This window comes from Momordica charantia (assembly GCF_013281855.1).
Source record: "Momordica charantia cultivar OHB3-1 chromosome 1 unlocalized genomic scaffold, Mcharantia_2.0 BLBB01000001.1, whole genome shotgun sequence".
NCBI classification, from domain to species: Eukaryota; Viridiplantae; Streptophyta; class Magnoliopsida; order Cucurbitales; family Cucurbitaceae; genus Momordica; species Momordica charantia.
This window is the reverse complement of record NW_028275157.1, coordinates 1,932,960-1,957,910: the sequence shown is the minus strand read 5'-3', so window position 1 is coordinate 1,957,910 and position 24,951 is coordinate 1,932,960. Positions and strand designations below refer to the sequence as shown.

Below are 24,951 nucleotides of genomic sequence, written 5' to 3'. Positions count from 1 at the left end.
GAAGAAAGAAAGTAGATCTAAGGGAGAAGAAGATAAAACGTGAAGAGTGAGAAGATTTTGAGAGAGGAGAGAAAAGAGACAAAAAGAGTAATAAATGAAAAAGTAAATAATGAGTGATCTGGGGAAATGGGAGATGAGAGAGGAAAGAGAAACAATTAAAATAATATAAAATGTGTGTGGTTTCGAGAAAAGCTCATGTTTTTTCTCAAAACCACTTCGAAAAATAAACCCACCTCCCCCATCTAACATAAAATCGGTCGATCAGTCGATTTTTCCTCATTTGGAACCACCGACCGACCGATTGGTCAGTTTTACAAAAGGTAAAAATGACACCGACCGACCTGCAGTTGAAACCGACCGAACCAACTTGGTTCAGTCGGTTTTGGTCGGTCGGTTCGATTTTACTGGGTATTTTGTTCACCCTTATCGATGGACATGAAAAATATTCTACGGTGAGAAGAGTGCAGTTGTGGGTCTTTAGTGGAGTGGCCCGTAATTAACGAATGTTGATTAACTCGATTAATAAGTTTGACCAATTAATCTCGTATTGTTGGAGCTTCCATCTGTAGGTTCATTAGTTCCCCTTGCTAGCTCACAACGGGTAAAACGAGAATCAAGAATTTTGAAATAGTTTGAAGTGTTCAATTTTTTTTTTATTATTATTAAAAAGGGAAGTGTTCAAATTATTTAAGGGAAGGTATATAATGTATATTCATACCTTATACTATATATTATGAGAGAAATATTTTAATAGGATTCAAATAATTAATATGAATTGGATTCATATTAAAACTATAAATTATACTCATGAATTTGGATATGATTCAAATATATCATATAGTTTTAATTAAATATATGATATTTAATTAAAAATTAAATATTAATTGTTAATTATTTATTTAACTAATATTTAGATTTAATTAATTGATTGATTAAATTAATTTATTAATTTAATTAATTTTGTTATTAATTAAATAAAAATAAAAATAAAAAATAAAAGAAAAAAGAAAAAAAAACCAACTCCGCTGCATAAATGCAACAGAGCGGTGACATGGGGTAACTCCCCACGTCTTTTTTTTTTAATGCGGAATGATTCTATTTTGTCTCTCTCCTTTAACCTGCAAAAACAAAAACAGAGAATAATTTTTTCTCTACAGAAATCTCTCTCAATGCCCCTTGGTTTTCAAACAAGTGCTCCCACAAGCATTCCTCTGTATCCAAATAATAGTCGAGAAGATTAGTGGTAGTGAACAGATTCATTTGTTGTAGTTTCTCGAAGAAGGTCTTCAAAAGTGAGTTTTCTTCCCTTTTTTTCTCTTTAATGTGCTGTTTTTATCCTTAAAATTCAAGAACACATTCTTTACTTCCGCTGCAGGATTAACGTCTCTTCAATTACAGCCTAATATATGATCATTCAAAGAAGAGCTTAATTTGTGTTGTATGTTATTGAATATAATGAAAAGTCTCTGGTTTTGAATGTTTTGTCACAGCAAAGTTGATGCTGGAGTATTTGAGCAAATTCTGGAAAAATTGAACTGACAGTGACAACTTTTACTCGAGAAATTATTGCAGTAAAACGAAAAAATTCTATTGATAAGTGTGCCTCATTTTACCCTGAAATTGTTGCCTTAAATTTGAAGAGGGGTATAAAAGCTTCAAATGAGGGTTGTCATGATTCATTCTTTATCGATCCCTAAGTGAGATAAGACAAGAGGAAGAGAAGATTCTCACCTTGGAGGAAGACCCAAAGAAGAAAGAGCTGGTTGAATCTCCTGTTTTTCCTTTTTTTTTCTTCTTTTGTATTCTTTGGTCCATGAGTTTTGTATTTTCTTCTGTAGGTGATTATGGCTCAGTGAAGATGGGGAATGAGAGTATCTCCCAGGTGAGAGGAATTGGAGATGTTTGTTTGAAGACAGGCGAAGGGGCCGAGTTGGTGCTACGAGGTGTCAGGTATATTCCTAGCTTCAGATTTAATTTGTTATCTGCAAGGAAGCTAGATGACGATGGCTACAACAGTGAGTTTAGTGGGGGTTGCTGGAAGCTCAAGAGGGAATCCAGGGTGGTGGCAACAAGCCACAAGAGATCTTCTATTTATGTGTTAGAGTTTGGGGTTGCCAACACTAAGACAGACAATGCACATAGTAGCTGCAGATGGTTCAGGACGAGACCTTAGAGGACCAGCAGCATTGATTGCTAGAACAGATCAGAAGAATCTGCCATTAGCTCAAGTTAAACAGTTGAGAAGTACAGAAAAGGGAAACGAGAATTTGATAGGCCATTGAGTTTATACCTCAGCTGTCAGATGTTCAGGTGAGCTGATGAAGTCACATAGGCAAATTAGTGCATTAAAGGGTACGAGTTCTGTTTCTAATGTGACGACAGACTTGGGTGGGAACACCAAATCATCAGGGGAATCTTCCTTCAGAGGTCGTTGGGTTCGATCGAGAAAGGAAGTGACGGAGACCACTTAGATTAAGTGGGAGTATGAGGCTATGTCTCTAAATCTGGGGACAAGACCACGAAGAGCTGTCCAGTCTCGAGGCAGAGTCCTACAATGCTTGGGTAGCGCCAAACATTATTGATCAGTTTGTTGATAGAGGAGTCCGAACTGTGCCTTGACAGAGGGTGTCAAGAAGTTGATGGACACTATTGATGTAGTAGGAGGCAAAGGATTGTCTTTGTCTCCAAGTGGGAGATTGTTGGGATTGGTGGAGTCAAAACGACGTCGGAACGAGCTAGGAAAGAGTCGGGACGCGTCGAGGTCGAAGCGGGGATGAAAAACATGAGAAGTGGAGCGTTGCAGTCCACTTGGGCCGAGGAGGCAGCCCGCGACGCTGCTGCAGGGCGCCGCGGCGCTATCCAAATGGTGAACACGAGCGGACTTTTTCGTCCGCAGCACCATGACACTGTTTCGATGTCTATAAAAGATCAGTTTCGAGTTTAGGGTTTCTTAGCCGAAAAAGGGTTATTGTACAGTTGATTTTGAGTAGTTTTTTAAAGGGTTTTGTGGCAATTTCAAGGGGAAGGCTCGGACATTGGCAGAGGCATTGGGATTGATCAAGATCAACGTATTCGGGGTAATTACATCTTGATTCTTGTGAGTTTTTCATTCCTGTTCCTAAGTATTAATTGTGTAAAATACTTAGAAGTTAGGGAGCTTTTGTTGAGGACTCTAGGGGATATTTGGGGAGTGTTATTGTATCCAATCCTAAACAATATTAGTTAATTACCCACATCTGAGTGGAAGACTGGACATAGCCTTAGTAGTGAACCAGTATAATTTGCTGTGTCATATTCTTGTTCTTTTCTATTTTTTTCTTATTTGCATATATTGGTTGTGTTGGATATTTTCTGTGAAAGGGGAAATTATTTAGGTCAATCAATTTCCCAACATAAGTAGCAAAAATCCTCAAATAAACATGCTTCTATTCGAAACCAGTGGGTTTTTCCTCTTTGTCTTTTTTGGCTATTGGAAAATGTTTCTCCTTGGGATCTTTTGTGGCGGCCGAGTTATATGGAGCTTTTATATCGCTCCTTAATTTTAGGGCAAAGGACAGCATGTGTACAGGCTTTGGGTAAGTTCTACGTAAAAAGAAGTTACTATGTTGGCTTGAAATTTATGCAAAAAATAATGCTCCACCATCGGACGTCATAACATTGTGGTCTGGTTCAACTGCTTCACATCTAATGCTTCCATTTCTTAAACAAGCCAAAAACAGAAAGAACTAAACCAAATTTTTTTATAATTTATATCTATATTTATATCTATATCTATAATATATATATATTTACTGGACAATATTGACCTTGCTTTTTTTGTATGATACTCAAACTATCGTTCAATAAATTTATGTTTCTCTCTCACCTCTTATATCTCTCCCTCTCTTATATCTCTCCTTTCTCTATGATCCTCCCGGTGAACTGACCGTACCCTTCTATCCTACTCATTTCTCCCTCATTTAATTCTAATTTTTTCTCTCCTATTAACTTTTCTCTCTCCCTACTCATTCAAATTTCTTCCTTTCTAATTTTTTTGTCTTTCTTTTCTTTTTCCTTTCTCTTCCTTTTTTTTTTGTCTATAGCTTTTAAATTTTAGGATTTAAACATTAAGGTCTCGTTTAGTAACGTTCCTGTTCCTATTTCCTGTTCCTGTTTCTCATTTTTTGAAAAATAGACATGTTTGATAACCAATCTCGTTTCTCATTTCTAAATTTTGAGAAACTTTTCCAAAAAATGGACAAATTTTTGGAAACTATGAAAAGTAGTTTCGTTTTTGCCGTTTCTGTTTCTTTATTTTGTGTCCAAGCACTATCTAAGATTAAATAATATATTTGTCACATTATTCTATAAGAACGTCAATGGTCTGGTGGTGTAGATGGCCTAAATTGAATAGAAGGTCTAAGTTTCAAAATACTATTTTTTTTTGTTTCTTTTTCTATATTTCATATTTTTTTAATCTAAAATGTTTTCAAAATTTATTTTGATTTAAAACTATTGTATTTTCTTAAACAAAAAAAAATATATTTTTTAAATTAAAAATATTTTAAAATTTTATTCTTTGTTTAAACTAATAATTTATACTTTTATATCAGTGAATATTGTAAACTATATTTTTTAATAAATTATAAATTTGTTTTTTATTTTTGTTTTATATTTTTTAACTTAAAATATTTTGATAATTTATTCTTTTATTAAAAGTTATTATATTTTATTAAACAAAAAAAAATTTAATTTTTTAAATTAAAAATATTTTGAAACTTTATTCTTTATTTAAGCTAATAATGGATGCGTTTATATCAAATAAATTAATATTCTAAATTAATATTTTCTTTATTTCTCAAAAAGATTTATATTTTCTTTAATAAATATTATTCTTCAAGTCTATGTTATATCTTTTGATATTATATTTACTAAATTTTATTTAACTAAAAATAAAAACTAGCTAACCTAAGTAAGGTATAACTTCTCGGTCAATATATTGTAGGAGGTTCGAATTCCACTCCTACAAGTTGTTGTAAAAAAAAATAGAAACAAGAAACAGGAAATAGTTATCAAACATATTTTTTATTTCTATTTCTTTTTTTCAAGAAACAAGAAATAGAAATGATTACCAAACATATTCCTGTTTCTAATTTAAAAAGAAATAGAAACCGGAAACGAGAAACCGGAAACGAGATAGTAACCAAACAAGCCCTAAATATCCTCTCTTTTTAATTATTTGTCTTCCTTCTTTTTTTCTTTTTCCTTGCCTCTCTTTTCATTTTTTGTATGAAACTTATAAATTTTTTGTCCATTTATTTAGAATAATTATTTGAATTTTATAGGGTATGTAATTAACAATTAGTTATTCTTTAATAAATAAAGTATTTAAATTTTAAAGTACCATCTTATTTAATTAATTGTTAATAAGTTACTAAGCAATATTTCTTTTAAAGAAGGGGTGAAAATTAATATAATAATAGTAGTAGTAGAAGTACAAAAGTTTTAGAATTTTAATAATTTAATCATTTCTAAAAATAATAGTATAAAAATAAAATGAAGGTACTAATTTAAATATCTTCATAAATCATAAAATTGAAGAACGATAAGAATGTGTAGAGTTAGAAATATGAAAAGTTAGAATATAAAAAAGTCTCTATTCATGATGAAATTTTGAAAGTTTTAGAATTCTAATAGTTAAATAACTAAAAAAAATATAAAAGCACTATCCACACATTTGCATCAAAATTAAATTTTTTTTTAAACTTTTTCTAGAATTGTTGGAAATTTTAATTTATAAATAAAAATTAATTGCCTTTATAATTATTGATAAATGAGGAAGTTTAAAAAGGTAGAATATGGATAGTTTTACTTTCATTAAAAAGAATTAGTAATACCAAAAGGTTTTACAACGCCTCCAACATCCCACTATAAAAAGGATTCATTTTCCCTTCATTTTATACACGGGATAGCTTTTATCTTCTTTCTTCAACAATTTGTTCATTATTGCAAATATTAGGTGAAGAGAAAAGCCTCATTATTCATAAGAGGGTTAGTTGAGAAATGAGTTGTATGAAATTTCTGCAAGGCATTATATTGATTCGATAAAGAGTTTTCCATGATTCACCTTCATCTGTTCTATTATCATCACGACAAAAACTATATTTTTTAACTGTTCCTCCAATTGTAAGGTAGTACCATGTTGAGACTAATAAGATTTGTAGTTACAGTAAATAGATTTTGCCAATCTCCTTGATTCATGGAGAGAGTGGTTGTGCTTTATCCACTCTTTTTTTCACCAAATTTGCAAATTATTGCTCAACTTTCGTGTCAAATTAATTGTTCTTGTTATTGCTATTCTTCCTCTTTCTCTATTTAGTTTTAAGTTTCTTGAAGGTGGAATACAAAGAAAAGTTTAATTTTTATACTTTTTCGTGTTTAGCTATCTATATTTTCACATATTCCACTTTTTTTTTTTACGCACTTGCTTCTTATGCTCAAATATGAAGGCATATTTGTGGTGATAAACCACACACCTAGATCACATTCACTCAGGTAAATAGATTAAAATATCACCTCACTTATTGTTCCCCTCCACCATTTCACATTTTTCACAAAAATACCATAAATAGTGTCTATATAAATAAATTACCACCCTTTCACTTTTTAAAAATAAATTCATTTACATTTTCCCATATTTTATTAATTTTACCTCTAAAATTTATTACTTTTTCTTTAATTATAATAAATAAAGGATAAATTTCAAAAGTTTTAAAATTTAAATAGTTAAATAATTTTTTAAAATAATGTTATAAATGTAAATTGAAATTATGAATAATTTAAATGCATAAAATTAACTAATGACAAAAATGTGAAAAAGTTAGAATATGAAAATTTTTGTCAATTTATTTCAAAAATTAATTAAAAATTTTATGATTTTTGTTGATGCGTGAATTATGCTCTCCCGGTTTCTCCCGAGGTTCGTACCAAGCTTGATTATCAGGGACTCGAAGACCTGCAAAACTGAACAAGGTTAAACCAGTGTGACACTTTGTTGGGTGTGTTGCACTAAACTCGTAGTTTGTAGTAATGTAAAAACAAATGTATATTCAATAAAGTTTTATTCAATCAATTTGTTGTTGAATTCATAGCATTGCATTTTCCAAAATCCAATAAACTAAACATCCAAGGTTATTATCATATAACCGGGACAGTATATCTATTGGGTATATATTTGATATACCCCTGATATACAAGTGGATAATGTCCCGTGAATAACCTAAATGGTCTATAGTATATGGATAAGGCTGAGTACCTTATCCTGGCAACACTATGGATACGGCCCACTCTATAAATGTTACAAACGACTCGATCCAAGTCGTTCGTGTGGAGACATGCAAATGGGTGTATCCTATACAATGAGTTTGTATAAGACTGGACCGCGAAATAGCCAATCTTTAGATGTAACACCGTTAACTAACAGGTTGCTATTTCTTAGTATGACCAGGCAACTCATTCTCAATCATGAGTGAGTTATGGACTCTTGCCCGTGAGGGCTCGTCCTTTGATCTGTATGGGTGAGAGTGGCCCGAGTTGCCAACTCAACATTTCTACCATTTTGGGGACGAGATCGAGTGGGGAGCTAGGAACATAACTTCACAAGATGGAATTCACTCCTCCCCGACCTTAGAGGAGTATATGAGTGTTCTCTTAAACGCTGACTCTGAGACTTGAACAAGGGGCCCCACCCTCTCATTGGCCCGAGAGGGACTTCCGATTATTGGTTGGACCATAACCAGGTTGTTCATTAGAGGAGCAGTGGTATTTAAGGAGTAATATGTAACTCAGCGGTAAAATAGTAATTTGATCCAACTTGAGTTACGAGCACTCGTGAAAGATTGACTTGCCATTAATGGTCGTATATCCATGGAGACGAAAACATTCTGCAGTGAGAAGAGTGCAACTGCGGGTCTTTAGTGGAGTGACCCGTAGTTAACGAATATTGATTAACTCGATCAATGAGTTTGACCGATTAATCTCGCATCGTTGGAGCTTCTGATCTGTAGGTCCATTAAGTCCCCTTTCTAGCTCATAACAGGTAAAACAAGGATCAAGTTTTTAGAAAATTTTGAAATGTTCAAATTGCTCAAGGGATTATATGTATATTGATACATTATAATATATAGTTAATTCTAATTGAAACTATATATTATAAGAGAAATTATTTGAATGAGATTCAAATAAAATTAATATGAATATGATTCATATTAAAACTACAACTATAGGTTATAGGAGATAAATGGTAAAGAATATGATTCTATTTTGATAATAAATAATTAAGAATTAATTATTTAGTTAATATATATTTAATTAATTATTAATTAGATTAATAATTAATTAATTAATATTAATTAATAAGATTAATTAAATATATATATATATATTAATTATTATTAATTAATAACATTATTTTATTTAATAATATTATTAATAATAAATCACTCCCCTGCAAAAATGCAGGGGAGTGAGAAGTTGCTTTTGACGTGGAGAGTTACCCCACGTCATATTGTTTCTCTGTTTTTTGTAGTTAGTTCTGCAATACAGAAAAACAACTCCCAGCATTCCTCTTGGCTCTCTCAATCTCTCTCAATTCTCCCTCTCGTTCCAAACAAACGCTCCCACAAGCAAAGATCTCGGTACCCAGAGGATAGCACGAAAGGTCTATTGGTGGTGTTCATTGGTTTAATCCATTGAAGAAGTGTTCTTCAAAGGTAAAAGAAAAGTTCTTTCCCCTGTATTTTCATTATTGGATGTTTGATTTTGTTTTTCAAAAATTCATGAACGATGATCCGCTTCCGCTCCGAGATTCACGTCTCATCGTGTTACACGGGCTCCGATGCCTAAGTTAGCAAGGGGAAGCAGTAGAGTAATAGAATTCAAGGGTCGAATTCGACTTACCTTAGGGTTAGGTTGCATAGCCTATTTATAGTCGTTTGGAGAGTTCTAGAGCCTTCTAGGTGAGCTCTAGATAATCGCCGTAAGGCCCAAGGCATCGTGGACAACAGAAGAGGGAGGATGTCGGACTCGACAATGAGCCGAGCTTAGCTCGGCTCTATTTGGCCGGCCATCTCGTTGATTCTCTTCTGTTCCCTTGGTTGGTTTGTTTGTGGTTCTCATTTGTATAACAATAGCCCATACTCTCAAAGTAGAAGGCATAAAACATGTCAAGGCTTCTATATTGAGAGTATTTATCGTTGTCAGTTGTCATCTTTATGGGCTGGCTGTCTTAGCCCCCATTCTCTTTTGTTGTAGTTGGCTGCAATCAAGTCTCTTAGGCACTGTTATATGATAACTCTCCTAAAGAGAGTTATTTGTGCCTATAAGTTGCATGAAATAGCTAAAGTTAGTCTATTCTAGCCCCAAATATTCAGCGAGTGTGCTTAAATTAGAAGATAAATCAAAGTCTCGCATGACTAAGAGTTTAATGTTAGCGCTCAATTAAATGATCTGATTTTGAGCATTTTGCTGCAGCTTTAATAATGCTACAACATCGGTTACAAAAAAAGACAAAAAGCAGCAAGCTAGCAGTGAAAGGACTTCTCAGCGACATTTACCACAGTAATTGGAGGTTTTTACCCGAGAATGAAGTTGGGTCCCACAAGGCTCGTGTTGTTGCCCTAATATCTGAATGGGGTATAAATGCAACCAAGAGGGGAAGCCTCCACACACGGACATCAAGAAAATTCCCTTTGTTCATTCTTGAATGAATCCACCCTCACTCCAAGAAAACCTTTCAAAAACCGTTAGAGAAAGTCAAGAGGAGAAGAAGACTCATATCAGCAGCTGAGAAGAGGTCGAGAACTCCTATTGGGAGCTGATCTTCAGCTCCTTCTCTTCCTTTTTAGCATCTTTGTATTGTTTTTATTCTTACATTTTTTGACTCTCCTTATGGCATTGTCTAACTAATCACCTTGTGTAAGGGGAAGATGTTCTAAACTCATTTTCTGGGTTGTAACTTTGCTGTTTTCATTTAATGAAAGTTTGCTTTGAGTTGAAGTTGTTTTATCACTCTATTTTTCAATGTACTTGATCAAATGTTGAAATAACTCATTGATAATGTTTGGAAAAATGTATTAAGAAGCGAAACCCTTCATCTTTTGCTAGAGTCTACTTGAGTTTAGCGTGTGGTGACCTAGGGATAAACATCACCTAGCTTGGTCATAAAAACTGTGCATATATGATGTTAATGTTTGTCTATGAACGTTAGTAGTAGAAAATCTGGTGTGTTTGGAAGAACATCTTGTCTATTTGACCACTACGTTTACTCCATTAATGCTGCAGCATAGTTAGAATGGCCTAGAAGAGTCGACGTCCTCTCCCCCTTGCACCTTTATTTTCATAAGATCTTACTAAGTGTTTGTGGATGCTTGTTAACTCTAGCGACAAAGTTACTCGTGATTGATTTAAGATAAATATTTAAATGGCTTTTATTTCAGCACATTTTAGCTATTAGTTAGAAGAAAACCCCTTGGCTTATTGCATTGCTTTCTTGAGTGAATATTGGTTGTTTGGGCATTTAGTCTTTGTGGATTCAAACTTTTTATTACTTTTTGCGACGATTGTGTATACTTACACATAATAATTGGTAGCATAATCTAAGACACAACACTATACGATTAGTTTTAACCGTGCTAGGTTAAGTGACCCGCTTCTGGTTTGGCCGTGCTCGAGATCTTTAATCGTTCTTTCCAGTTTCGTCAATTAATGTAGATTGATGAAAACCTTCTAGACGTGCCCTAGTTGCAGGCCCATCGCACCGTAGGCAACATAAGATTGGGAAGTTGTGCTCGGCAATGGGTCGAGCCCGGGTCGGCGTCGATCAGGGGTTAACACTGAGCCCTGCTCGGCTTGGGTTTGTTTTGCCAGTTCGTCTTGTCAAGCTCTTCTGATCATGGCCTGTCGCTTTTTCCATCTCATAACAATTTTTTTTGTGCATCCAGTTTTCGATTTTAAATGCATGGTTTTTGCCACTGGTTTTGTACCTTAAGCTTATCGATATTACTTAGAAGTTTTCTCTAATTTTCGTTGGTCCCAATCAAGTCTCCTGAGCCTGGTTTTATCATTCACTTTTGGCCCTGGGATCTAACTTTAGCAGAACTAGCGTCGATATTTTTGGATTTCTAACTTGTTTGGCTTTTCATGCCAAATAGTTTTATATCCTGTATTTTCCTGCTTTAGTTTTGAACATGCTGAGCTATTACTGGCTTTTGCCCGTTTGGCTTGCTTCTAGGTCAGTCCCAACTTTGAGTTTCTTGACTGGTCGTAGATATTCACTGGTCGTAGATATTCACACAATGTATGCCCCCTACTTGAGAAATTTGTTTCAGAATGAACATAAAAACTCAAGTATTGCGCCAAATGTCGAAGACTTTTATTAGTAGAAAAATCTTCCTGCCGAAGAGTGAATTATAATAAAATAACTTTGTTGACCAATATAACAAAGGTTCAAAACCATAGAGTGCCTAAATGTGTTGAACTAGTGGTAGTATCTTCTGAGATGCTGAGCGTGCCATGGATGTGGTGAGACCTTCCCACGTTGGTCTTCCAAGGCATAAGTGCCTGTTCGAACCACTTTAGTGACTTTGTATGGGCCTTCTCATGTTGGTCCGAACGCCTCACTAGTGGAATCTTTGGTATTAGGCATGATCTTTCTTAAAACTAGATCACCTTCTTTAAAGTCGTGTTTCTTAACCTTCGAGTTGTAGTATCAAGCTATTTGATTTTTATACTCGGTCGTTCGTAGTCATGTTGTTTCTCGATGTTCTTCTAACAGGTCGAGGTTGAGTCGCATGGATTCATTGTTGTTAGGTAAACTGAACTGCTCTACTCTTAGGGAGAGAAGACCGATTTCCACGGGCACTACCGCCTTAGAACCAAATGACAGCGAGAACGACATCTCTCCCGTTGATGTACATGGTGTTGTTCTGTAGGCCCATAACGCATTGAGAAGTTCTTCTGCCCATAATTCCTTAAGCTTCTCTAATCTGGTTTTTAGAGTTCTTTTGATCATTTTGTTGACTGCTTCAACCTGCCCATTAGCTTACGGGTGCGCTGGTGAAGAACAGATATGCTTAATGCCCAGCTCCCTACAAAATTCTCGAAAGGCAGCATTGTCGAACTGCTTCCCATTATCACTGATAATGGTGTAGGGTATTCCGAAGTGGCAAATTATGTTTTTCCAGATAAAGTCGGTGACCTTCTTCTCAGTAGGGCTTTGGCTTCGGCCCACTTGGTGAAATAGTCGACTGCCACCACTGCAAATTTGGTCTGACCCTTTCTTAGTGGGAGAGGTCCTGTGAGGTCTATTCCCCATTGGACAAAGGGCCAAGGACTCATTATGTTCGTTAGAGGCTCTAGCGGTTGCCTAAGCACTGTTGCAAACCGTTGGCATTTATTGCATTTTCTGGTGAATCGCGCCGCGTCATTTAACATGGTCAACTAGTAATACCCTTGTCGAACTATTTTGTGACTTAAGGATCGTGCTCCAGAATGGTTCCCGCAAACGCCCTCATGTATCTCTCTCATGATGTAGTCGGCTTCACAGAGCGTTAAACATTTCAAGAGTGGCAACGATTAGCCTCTTTTATACAGATTTTCGTCTTTAAGCACATATCTGGCTGCTCGTCGTTGTAGTTGTTGGGCCTCTATCTTTTCTTTAGGCAGGATCCTGTCTCTTAAATACTTGATCAAAGGGCTCATCGTTCAGGCTCTTGTTTTCGAAACGTTGCTGGCCTCCACCAGGGCTTGTGTCGATTCGCTCCATTCTACCCCTCTCGAATCTGCCTCTACCAAGGCTCGTGTCGATTCTCTCCATTCTACCCGCCTCGGATCTGGGCTTCGCCTCCGCCAAGCTTGCTCGGACTGTATCATCCCCATAGACGGCGCCAATTGTTGATGCGTGGATTATGCTCTCCCGGTTCCTCCCGAGGTTCGCACCAAGCTTGATTATCAGGGATTCGAAGACCTGCAAAATCGAACAAGGCTAGACCGGTGTGACACTTGTCACACGGGCTCCGATACCTAAGTTAGCAAGGGGAAGCAGTAGAGTAATAGAATTCAAGAATCGAATTCGGGTTACCTTAGAGTTAGGTTGCATAGCCTATTTATAGTCGTTTGGAGAGTTCTAGAGCCTTCTAGGTGAGCCCTAGATAATCGTCGTAAGGCCCAAGGCATCGTGGGCAACAAAAGGGGGAGGATGCCGGACTCGACAATGAGCCGAGCTCGGCTCAGCGGCTCGGCGGCTCGGCTCGGTTTGGCCGGCCATCTCGTCGATTCTTTTCTGTTCCCTTGATTGGTTTGTTTGTGGTTTTCCTTTGTATAACAATTTTACTTTTAGTTCAAATTAATAATGGAATATGAGAATGTTAATATTAAAAAGTTTGGACATTTTATTCTAAAATTTATGAGCTTACTTTTGTTATAATTAATAACGAAATTTCAATAGATTTATGATCTTCCACTCCTACGATAATATAAGGAATTATATCTTTTTTTTTTCTTCACGAAACTTGTGTATCTTCCATTCTTAGTGTATTTTTCTTATTTTCTTAATTTTATTTTTCTAAAGTTTCTAGATTTAGTGGGATAGAATATAATAGTTTAGCACACTAATTTTTTCCATATGAATGGTAAGGTACTAGCTTTTCTTTTTCTTTTTTTCATACCAGAGTCACTTCAATTAAATAATAATAGGGGAAAACTACTAAATTGACTAAGTCTCTCATCTTCAAGCATGATAGAAAACCAAAGGTGAAAGAGTATGAAGTACAACAATTAATACAAAGACAAAACATTAGCAGCATTATTTTTGTAACGAAATCGACTATCCTATTATTTTGTCAATCAATGTGGTTAAAAGAGATGAGGTTGAAACGATAAGCTAGACGATGTATATCTAATACCCAATTGATATCTTTAGTAAGTATTGTTTACCAATTATATAGTATTGTATTAAAATGGAAGATGAATATGCAATAAAACAATCTCAAACATAGGTACCAAGTTTACCGATTATAAAGTTCTTTGATAATTGAAAAAACTAATTTTATAATTATTTTTGTTCTAAAATTTAATAGAATTCTTTAATATAGCTATATTTTAGAATAAAAATATAATGCTATTACTTTCCAAACTTCTACCTATCACGTGCATGGCACGTGCTACAAACTAGTTACTGCAAAACAAGTTGTTATGTAAATCCTCATTTCAAAAAGACTATTATGATAATGATCCTCAATTTAGCCTAGAATTCCACCAAAATAAACTCTCTTGAAGAGAGCAACCAACAATCAAACTCGTCTTGGAGAACTCTATAAAAATAAACCACTCTTCAATATCTACAACATTCAATGGATTTGTCGTTTCTCTATGTAAGTGCTTGCCTATCCATGCAGGCGGCTAAGGTTCTCCCCTCCTTTTATTTTTCTAAATATCGTTCCTCTAATTTCCTCTCTCAAATCCACATTCTTCATGCTTCATTTACAAATTTCCAGATTTCGTATTGCAATGCTGCAACATCCCTTCAATTATCTAGCATTTCTCATCGCATCTCGACCACACGTAGTATTCAGAGAAAGAAACACATCTCTATAAATTTATAGACAACTTATAATTTCTTGGAATGAGAGGTACTAAATTTTTTTTTATATTTTTGGGGTATAGGATACGAAAAGTTTTGCGGAAGAAAAAGGATTTTGGGGAGAAATGAGGATGATTCTAATCTGAAAGCCGAATAAAGGAATAACAATTATTCGTATCGTATCATACATTCATAATTGATTCCTTCATAATTCTAATTCTAATTCTAATTCTAATGTAGTATAAGAAAGCGTAACATCGCCAATTCCAATTCCAATTCCAATTCCAATTCTTCTTCGCTTTCGGCTTTCTCTATTTGTCGCCAATTTCTGACCCCACCGGCACCACTATATATGGCGAACCCATTCTGCTTTTTGGATCTAATCCCTACTACCCATTTTTAGCTCTACCTTATGAGCCTCTGAAACCTTTCTTCTTATTTTGCTGTTCTTCATTTCTCTCTCTTTTTCTGTTTTCCTTTTCTTTTTCGCTTTGCTCCTTGATTCTGTGCAGAGATGGACAAGTACGAGGTGGTCAAGGATTTGGGTGCTGGCAATTTCGGAGTTGCCAGACTTCTCCGCCATAAGGACACCAAAGAGCTTGTCGCCATGAAGTACATAGAGCGTGGCCAAAAGGTTTCTTCTGTTCTTGATTCAATTCCTTCGTTTTACCTTTGAGAAGAATTCCAACATGGGTTCCGGATTTTGGGTCATGAATCTTCTGTTTGGAATATGGGTGCCTTGAATTGGGGGATTTTTGCGCTTTATGGCTATCTTTTTTTGTTGTTGTATTGACAGATAGATGAAAATGTGGCAAGAGAGATTATAAACCACCGATCGCTTCGGCATCCAAATATAATTCGTTTCAAGGAGGCAAGTTTGTTTTTACTTTGAGATTTCTTTCATCTAACATCATATAATAGCCAAAGTGGTGGGAATACTTGTTCAGCAAAATGGGTTTAGCTTTGTTGTTTCACATGCCACATATTATATTCCCATAACTGAGAAATCGATCAAGCTGGTTACCGTTAAGCGCATCTAGTTTTAGGTAAAGAATCGGAGAAAACTGAAAGTAGAATTAAAGTTGGGTTAAGATTTGCAGGTTGTTTTGACTCCAACGCATTTGGCTATAGTGATGGAATATGCTGCTGGGGGAGAGCTCTTTGAAAGAATTTGCAATGCTGGCCGTTTCAGTGAAGATGAGGTCTACCTCATCCACTCTCTCACTCATGGTTATATTCAATTTAGGAATGTAGTAATGAGATTTTGGTTGTAATTGTTTTAAATCTTCATTTTACAGGCTAGATATTTCTTCCAGCAGCTAATTTCTGGTGTCAACTATTGCCATTCAATGGTAAAATCAAATGCAGATTGTGATTGCCTCTTCTGTAGTTTCCTGTTCAAAAATAGAGTACACTGTCTAATTTATCTCACTTTGCAGCAAATATGTCATAGAGATCTAAAGCTAGAAAATACACTTTTAGATGGAAGCACAGCACCACGCTTGAAGATATGTGACTTCGGTTACTCTAAGGTTTGTGAAAATGCAAAGCTATTTGATTGTTTTATAGTGGCATCATTTGCCCCTGTTTGGTGTAACTATTCTGACAATATTGTGAAATATTTTTAGTCGTCCCTGCTTCATTCAAGACCAAAATCAACTGTTGGTACTCCGGCATATATAGCACCAGAAGTTCTTTCTCGAAGAGAGTATGATGGCAAGGTGCTTATTCAAGTCTAGTTCAGTGCGTTGATGACATTATAATAATCTGGTGCAAACTCAGTTATGTTCAACATCCAATAGTCCACAACAATATAATTATGCGGTAGAAAATATAATATAATTTCATATAATGTAATTTCATTTCTATTTCAATATCTACTGAATGTATGTCAAAATTCTTTTCACATTTTAAATTTGCAGAATACACTTGAAGATCTCTTGCATTTACAACCCAGAAATAGTGGATTACACACTATTTAGGCCTTATGCACGTTAGGAACACACATGGTTTCACATCCGTTTTTCTTGAGCAATGACTTCCATAGATAATAAATTAGTTAATACAATTTACAGTTTTATTCTTCTAATAAATGGTAAGATACTTATTGGTAGGAGTATAATGAACGAATTTCCTTTCTTCTCAAATGCAGCATCTATTTATTTATTATTATTATTTTTATTGAATTCCTTCATCCTCTTGTTAGATGGCAGATGTGTGGTCATGTGGAGTAACTCTGTATGTCATGCTAGTTGGTGCATATCCTTTTGAGGATCAGGAGGATCCTAAAAATTTTAGGAAAACAATTCAGGTATATTACCTCCATATTATGCCATATTTCAAAAAAAAGTAATTTATCTTCCTTAATATTTAATTTTATTATTTGGCAGCGTATTATGGCTGTTCAGTATAAGATCCCGGACTATGTTCACATATCTCAAGATTGTCGACACCTCCTTTCTCGCATTTTTGTCCCTAATCCATCCAGGGTAATTTTCTTTGACAAGTTTATTTGTTGTTTGTTTGGTATTTTTTTTCCCTTTTTATAAAAATGCTAATTTGTTGTTTGTTTGTTATTTTTATTCCCTCTTTTCTTTGTGTAACCTGGATACTATTTTTGGATATTTGAGTTAGAAATCCTCTGTAATGGGAAGCTAAGAAGCATCTAGATTGTGCAACATCTATGATATTTGTATTTTCAAGATATTGATGCTGAAGATGGTATGTAAGAGTTTATACAGTAGAGAATAATATGTTATGATCCTTCAGGCAGTACAGAATAATATGTTTATCAAATGGAATTTAAAAGTCTATATAGAAATTGGTGGATGCAATGCCAAATATATGTTTGTGGACATACAATTACACTCTGTAGGTTTGTTTCTTAACTTCTTTGTGGTGAAGTGATATTGTTTCAATTGAGACATGGACATATGAAATGTCGACATTATCCACTAATTTGTAACAACTTAAAAGTTCCATGCTTCTTCACTATTATCTTTCGTTTGTGTAACTAGTGTGTAAAATTCTGCATTCTGCCCTATTTTCGTGAAATTTGTGAGACTGATTCATGTAATAATTGAAATTATAGTATGGGTATATTAATACGAATTGCAATATATGAAGTGCAGATTCCTTAGTTTAGATAAAATGTTTGTTCCTGACATGTGTCAGACACTCTTAACATTCTGATAATTATTGGATGCTTGAACTAGAGTGTTAAATCTTGTATTTATATATCTATTTTTGTTGGAAAACAATCAATGGACCAAAAATTAAATATAAGCAAAACATAATAAATATTAAGAGGGAAAAACATCGCGCTTAACATTTTCTATTTCATTTGTCTTGGATGTATACAAAATATCATTTCTCCTTGATGAACTCTCTCTCTCTCTTGTCACTCTGTTGCGGTGTGCTGGCACCATGTTGTAGCTTTCTTCTCCTATTCTTGTGATTGGAACAATGAAGAGGTTCATAGCTCAAAAGTGAAGGGTAGAAAGAAAAATCTATACCATCATTCAGATGGAAGGGAGAATAGTAGAAAGATTTTACTCGCAGGAAGAAGTTCTTTCAACTTATTTGTAATGTCTTTGGAACATCAGCGGTGAACAGATCCTCTAGAAGATTTGATAATCACTTCTCGGGTTCTCAAATCCTCTAGAAGACTTGATAATCACTCAGATTCTCAAGATCTCCAAGAAGTTAAGATACGAAAATGGGTTTTGTTGGATTCAAAAGATAACCAACAAAATACTATTCCTTCCTGATTTTTCAAAGTTCTAACATCACGGGACACCCTTGACCCTACAACATTTGGTTGCCAAGGAAACTCCTAGGAAGGTTATGTTTGAACTCATTCCCTCTAAGCTTGTTTACTTTTAGGTGGTTTTAATTTTTCAAAGTTCTTAACAAAGGAATGTAAACCGACTCAATATGACTAGCAGAAGGGGGCCTTAAAAGGATGGAGAGAGATGGTGGAGACAATAAGAAGATTCTCCACCGCAAGTCTTTGTTCGAAGATGGTTGTGAAAAGAAATTAAAATTTTGTGCTGTCCTATGTTGAAGTGACCAAGAGGCCAGGTGGCGAGCAAGGAAGATACAGAGGTTAGAAGTGTAGCAGTAGCTGAAAATAACATGTTGGAATCAGATATGCATAAAATAAATTGGGGTAAGGAGATTGTGGTTGCAAGGAGATTTCCGTGATTCGTGGGGAAAAGTTATTTATATCTCACAGAAAGCTACCAAAGTAACTCATAATTAATCCAATTCAACCACATAAAGCCCTTCTTAAACGCCTAAATAAAGACCCCTATTTACTCATTAGTGAAGGTTGGCTCATCCTTGGCAAACTAAATTCTAAATTCGAAACCTGGTTGGAGGAGAAATACAGTAGAATTAGTCTGGTCTAGTTTGGTGGGGGAAACATGTTGGATATAGAACTTTTTAAGATTATTAGAGATTGTTGCAAGGGCTACATTGAATGTTCAACTAAAACTTTGTGCATTGTGGAAGGTATGGAGGTTTGTATCAGATTTCTAAATAGCTATTTTGGCTTTGTTCCTTTTCAATTAAGAGGTACAAAAAAACTGATGGAAGTTCATTACTTGCCCAAACGGTCAACTTCCATGGTTAGAATTTGCTTGCAAGAAGACTGGTCATCATCCTTGATGGTTTTTTCATAGAAGTTGAAGCTGGATTTTTTGGAGGGAAAGGAGCAGTGACCTTTATCTTGCAGATATAGGAGATCACTGGATACATCATAAAAGCTGTAGCTGGATTTTTTGAAGGAGGGAAAGGAGTGGTGACCTTTATCTAGCAGATATTAGGAGATCAGAGGATATGGGTCAATCCCCCTGTATCTTCCCATCAGATATAAAGTGCTCAAATAGATTTCATTTCAATTGCATCCTAAGAAGTTTTGACTCTTGGATGAGCTTCTTTTGGAAAAAAACAGAGTTGTGGTCGATTCTTTATGCAGCTGGCACAAGTATCCCTTGCTGGAGGAGATTTTCTGTGCGATTGACCTCAACCTAAGAAGCACGGACACGGATACGGGACACGGACACGGACACGATAGGACACGACGGTACGTCAATTCCTAAAAAATTAGGACACGGACACGTTGGGATACGTTTTTTTTTTTTTATTTTTTTTAGGATATATGTAAATTTAACACAAAAAATATTTAAAAAGTCCTTGTAAAAGTTTTTTAATATTTTTTTACAGAGACCAAGTCCTTGTAAAAAAAAAAAAAAGAAAGGGACAGAAACAAAACGCAGGTACAAAGTTTAAATTTAGTGAAATAAAATGGTCAAAATTCAAAAAGCAGTTTAAAAAATGAGAATTGTTTTTAGTATATGAAAATGAAAGAAAAACAGAGGGTTGAAAAATAAAAAAGTTAGGTTATTAGAGTTTACCTAAGAAGCAAAAAAGAAAAACAGAGGGCAGGGTTGCGTCGTCGGCAGCGGCAAGGGCAAGCGGGCATCGGCGTCAGTGGCAGCGGCGTCGGCTTCGTGGAGTGGGTGGTGTGTTTCATTTTCGTGGGTGGATATTAGTTTATTTATCATTTATTTGTTTTTTTTTAATTACTAATGGGCATTGGACCTTCTTATTTGGGCTCAGAAAACCCACAAAACTGTCATCCCGTGTCCATCCCGTGTCCATACCGTGTCCAGCCGTGTCCGATTTAAAAAAAAAAAAAAAATCAGACACGCCAAAATGCGTGTCTGATACGTGTCTGGCACGTGTCCGGGCGTAGATACTTCGCCCAAAAATGTGTGTCCATGTTTCCTAGACCTTCACAAAATGATTATAGGAATGAAACTCAGCACAAACATTGTTATCCTAGGTTAGTTTAGATACACGACAAATTCTTGGTAATTTTAGGGACATGTAGAACATCCTTTTAACTATAACTTGTTATGAGATAAAGAAGGTAATAGAGTGTTGCCAATATGAGCAATTTGAAGTTGAGTACCATCTCCAACTTTCAAGGTTTCCTTACCATTATATTCAAAGTTCTGGTTTAGATTTTCATGATGAAATGTGATGTGGATGTGGGCCCGCTATCAGCATACCATAATGGGTCTGTGACAAACATCTTAGGTGTTGCTATGTATGCTGTTCGACTTCCACTGTCACTTGGATTGCTTCCCATGTTATCTTTCTTGAATCAATGGTAACATATTGCAACACTGTGGCCATATTTCATACATACTTTATCCTTTGATACAAGTCTTTGGAAGGGGATTGGTTGAAGTAGACTCTGATACCAGCTCTTCATACTTGATTGAAATAAATAAAGATTTGAATCAAGTATGAAAAGAAGAGTTGTAACCTGTAGAAGATGTTCTTGTTTTATTTCAAGAGGAAAGCCAGACAATGATAAAGTTTGGTAAGGACCCTAGTTTTGTCCTAAATAGAGTCCAAACGATGGTGAAGAGGACAATGGCAGAGACTCCATTCAGATGAAGAAGGGGTAGAAATGTCACCTTTCTTGAAAGAACTCATAGCTACTCTGAGGGAATGGGATCTCTATAATATGCCAATACCAAAATGTAACCATGGTGGGAAGGCTTCAGTTGGTAAAGTTAGGCTTGGACATATCATGTTAAGGTATCTATAAAAGAATAAATTTACCATAGCCTATCATCTTAAGCTTTTGGGTGTATTAGTGATTTCACCCGGTATTAGAGCAGGAGATCCTGTGTTTGAACTTTTATTTCCTTCCCATTTAATATTGATTGCCACAAGTTGGGCCTTGTGCAAATTTCCAAGCTCACAAGTGAGGAGGAATATTAAAGTATCTATAAAGATTAAATTTACCTAATCCATCAGCTTAAACTTTTGGGTTGATTGGTGATTTAACATATTATTTATCTCTCATATGCCGACGATTCTATATAGTTTTATTGTATTGTGACAATGAAGAAAAACTATAAAGTTGGTGAAATTAATAAACATATTCAGAGTTGCTCTAAATATAAATATGACGATAAGGCATAAGTTCTATTTTTGGAGTAAATATTGAGGTGGCGGAAAGATTTGGTTGCAAATAGAAGCTTTGTACCTCTTTCCAAGGAAAGCCAAAATCTGTTGCCTTCTGGGAAATTTTGGTGGGGAGAGTCATTGCTAGAATGACAATGACTAAAGAGTATCCCATTCTCAAAGGAGTAGGCTAGCTTTCTAGGAGCTTCCCAACCTCTCTCTCTTCTCAGAATTCCAGGTAGCCAAATAAAGCTGGAAGATTTGACAAAATTATTAGGGATATGATGTTTGAAGGCGCTGGTCTTGAGGGAGGGAGCCACCTTGTGTATTAGAAATTGACCCGTCTCCCTCAAAGTTTGGAATGGCTTAGAATGGGATATAATAGAAAAGATACTGCATAATGGTTTAGGAGATTCCTGATAGGATTCCCTATCAAGAACAACCTTAAAAATGCAAGGCAAATCAACTAGTGGATGACCCATTCGAGAGGGTCATATAACTCTCCATGCTTCTGTAAGAAAACACACAAAATACACCAGATAATCAAGTCTGTAACCCAGAAGCAACATAATAAAGAAACACCAACAAAACCCATAAAACTACTTATGGGAGCTGTAACTTCCCTAATACCAAGAAACCAAATAAAACAGTCAATTCTAAAAGTGGTGTTTTGCTCTTATGTAAACCTTTTGAATTGGAGGTCTAACAATTCCTCAACAAGAATCCAAAGAAATGCTTTATAGGGAGGAAGGTTATATCCTAAAAAATTATGACATTGATTTCCATGCTTGGCATACAAGAACCCACTGGAAAGTTCTAAATGTCCATGGTCGGTTATCACTAAATGTTGGGACGTCAAAATTGCTCCTCTTTTAATCTGAGAACTGGCCATAAAAGACTTCTGGCGGGTGGATAAAATATTCAGACATGACAATTTGGCTTATAAATTTATTAGATTGAGAACAGGAATGAACATTGCTTCAACTAGCTTGAAAGAGGTGGTTATCAATCAAAGTAAAGATTGTCCGATTTTGAAGTTAGTTAAATAGCTCTGGGTTGTTTTCTTGAAGATTTGCTGCTAGTTATAAAAAGAATCAAGTTCTTTCTGTAAACTGTTGCATGTAGAAAAGACTTAAGTCTTAATACTTACGACAGATTGCAGAAGATAAATCGAGAGCTCCAAATGTCACCACATATCTGCTTTAATCGTTGTATATCATGTACGGACAATGAAACCTTTGACCATCTTAAAATTCACTGCAATTTTATTATCAGAAGTTGGAATTTTCTATGCAACATTTTAATTTTGCCCTAAAGATACAATTGCTTTGCTCCAGGATATCCTGTTAAGCTGTTCGATTGAATGGTGAGTCTTGAGTGAAATAGATGAATATTTCAAAAGCTATTCTTTAGTCCCTTTGGTAGGGGGAAAAAAACTTTGTGATAAGTATAGAGATTTTGTGTCAATTTCGTCCAAAAGCTATTCTTTTGTTTCACTCTCCTTCTTGTGTCCTTATTCTTTTAGAAAATTCCACGGGTTGTGTATATGGACTAGCTAAACCTAAATAAATATACTGAAAGGGTGTTGTAGACCTGCTAGATAGTTCACTTGTTTCCTTTCCCAGTTTTCATTGGCTGCCTCTTTCAGTTGGTTGATCCTGTTCAAATCTACTTCAGTTCGTGTCATATTTATTTATGTTGGAATAGAGATTGGTTCTCTTTTTATAATCTTTTTTTCATTCTGGATACTTTTGATTTATTTTAGGTTTATTTGCTATGTCATAATTCATCTGTACGATACCGCGTAGTGTGGTCTCATAAATAGCAGGGACTCAAATGATATGCAATACAATGAATATTTGATATCCACATATCGAGCATGTAATGGTGTGGGAGTAGTTTTTCTTGGCAACTAATAATGACTTTTTCTACATTCATTTTAATATTGAGTACCTTTGTCTGATTTGACAGAGAATTACTTTAAAAGAGATCAAGAGTCACCCATGGTTCTTGAAGAACTTGCCAAGAGAACTCACCGAAGCGGCTCAAGCAATGTACTACAAGAGAGACAACCCAAGCTTCTCTCTTCAAAGTGTTGATGAGATTATGAAGATAGTGGGGGAAGCTAGAAACCCTCCGCCAGCATCGAGAACCATCAAAGGTTTTGGATGGGCAACAGAAGATGACGAAGAAGGGAACGAGGACCTCGATGGAGAGGTGGAAGATGAGGAGGAAGAAGACGAATATGATAAGAGGGTGAAAGAAGTTCATGCCAGTGGAGAATTCTTAGTCAGTTAGAAAGTAAAGTTATCCCCATCCAGTTACTATTCATTCAGGTTTGTGTGCTTAGATTGATTGCATATGTTGTCGTCCTGTGTACAGTCTGTTAATATCTATAGTAGCACACCACAGTCGTATTTCTGCAGACTTGAAGGTCGAAGTTTTTCCATATATAGTTTGTTGATTGAGGGTCTGCTCTGCTTGTGTAGGTCGATGGTTTTCATTTTTGTTGGTCACTCAAATGTATGTTGAAGCTATAAGCTATATGTGTTATTGGTATAATTCAAAGTAGGTGGGCTTTTTGGTGTGTAAACCTTCAGCTTACTACTCATTGATAATGAATGAAAGAATAGGTGCGATGGGATGTGCCGATCTGTATATAGCTTGGTGTGTAAGATACTTATTATCGCCTAAAAAGTTGATGGTTCGATCCTGACTTCTGAAATCGTTTGAACTCCAAAAAAGAGAAAAAATGTTTGAAGAGATGTGCATATCTCCTCTAAAGTAGATGGTATGTAGATTCAAGGAAAATTTGAGTGGTAGTTATAATTAAAATATGTTTTTTTTTTCTTTTTATAAATGCAACTGTAAATAGTGAAATTTCACATTCTAACATAAATAATTTAATATGTGACATTTTTAATGTTTTTTTTTAATATTACATTGTAGTCTGATTTGGATTATTCTATTATGGTAAAATTTTGAATTTCTAATGTGTAGGAAATATATATTTATTTTATGATATTTAGGTAATATAAAAACACATAAAAAACATGCTTGTATATGTGTACTTTGTGAAATTACTTTTCCTAAAAGATGTTCTCCCAAGGACGTTCTTCTCAACATTTTGTTCAAACTTGAAGATGAACCGCTCCACCAAATCCTCTCACTCCTCACCGTGTCGAGTCGACGACTCTGTTTCCCACCGATGGATTGGATATATGTTGTCTAAACTTTGTAATGTTAAATTATACTTCAATAATATTGTTTTGTGGATAGCTTATAGTGTTACGAATGATATGAAATAGAATATTTTTGGTATATGTTGCATATGCTTTGTAACA

At 35.2% G+C, this 24,951-nt stretch overlaps 1 protein-coding gene across 2 annotated transcripts; it reads left to right on the top strand.

The window, feature by feature from the left end:
* The first annotated feature begins 14,459 nt into the window (after positions 1-14,459).
* On the top strand, positions 14,460-24,267 carry LOC111020096 (serine/threonine-protein kinase SAPK7). 2 transcript variants are annotated; one of them, XM_088119039.1, is made up of 9 exons: positions 14,474-15,251; positions 15,414-15,488; positions 15,718-15,819; positions 15,916-15,969; positions 16,057-16,149; positions 16,246-16,338; positions 16,824-16,928; positions 17,008-17,106; positions 23,579-24,267. In XM_088119039.1, exons 1-9 carry the CDS (start codon positions 15,132-15,134, stop codon positions 23,903-23,905), a joined length of 1,068 nt encoding a protein of 355 aa, XP_087975165.1. In that variant the 5' UTR covers positions 14,474-15,131; the 3' UTR covers positions 23,906-24,267. The 2 variants fall into 2 exon arrangements, with proteins under 2 accessions (XP_087975136.1, XP_087975165.1); XM_088119010.1 differs by having other exon boundaries at positions 14,460-15,251; positions 15,916-16,149.
* The last annotated feature ends 684 nt before the right edge of the window (positions 24,268-24,951 follow it).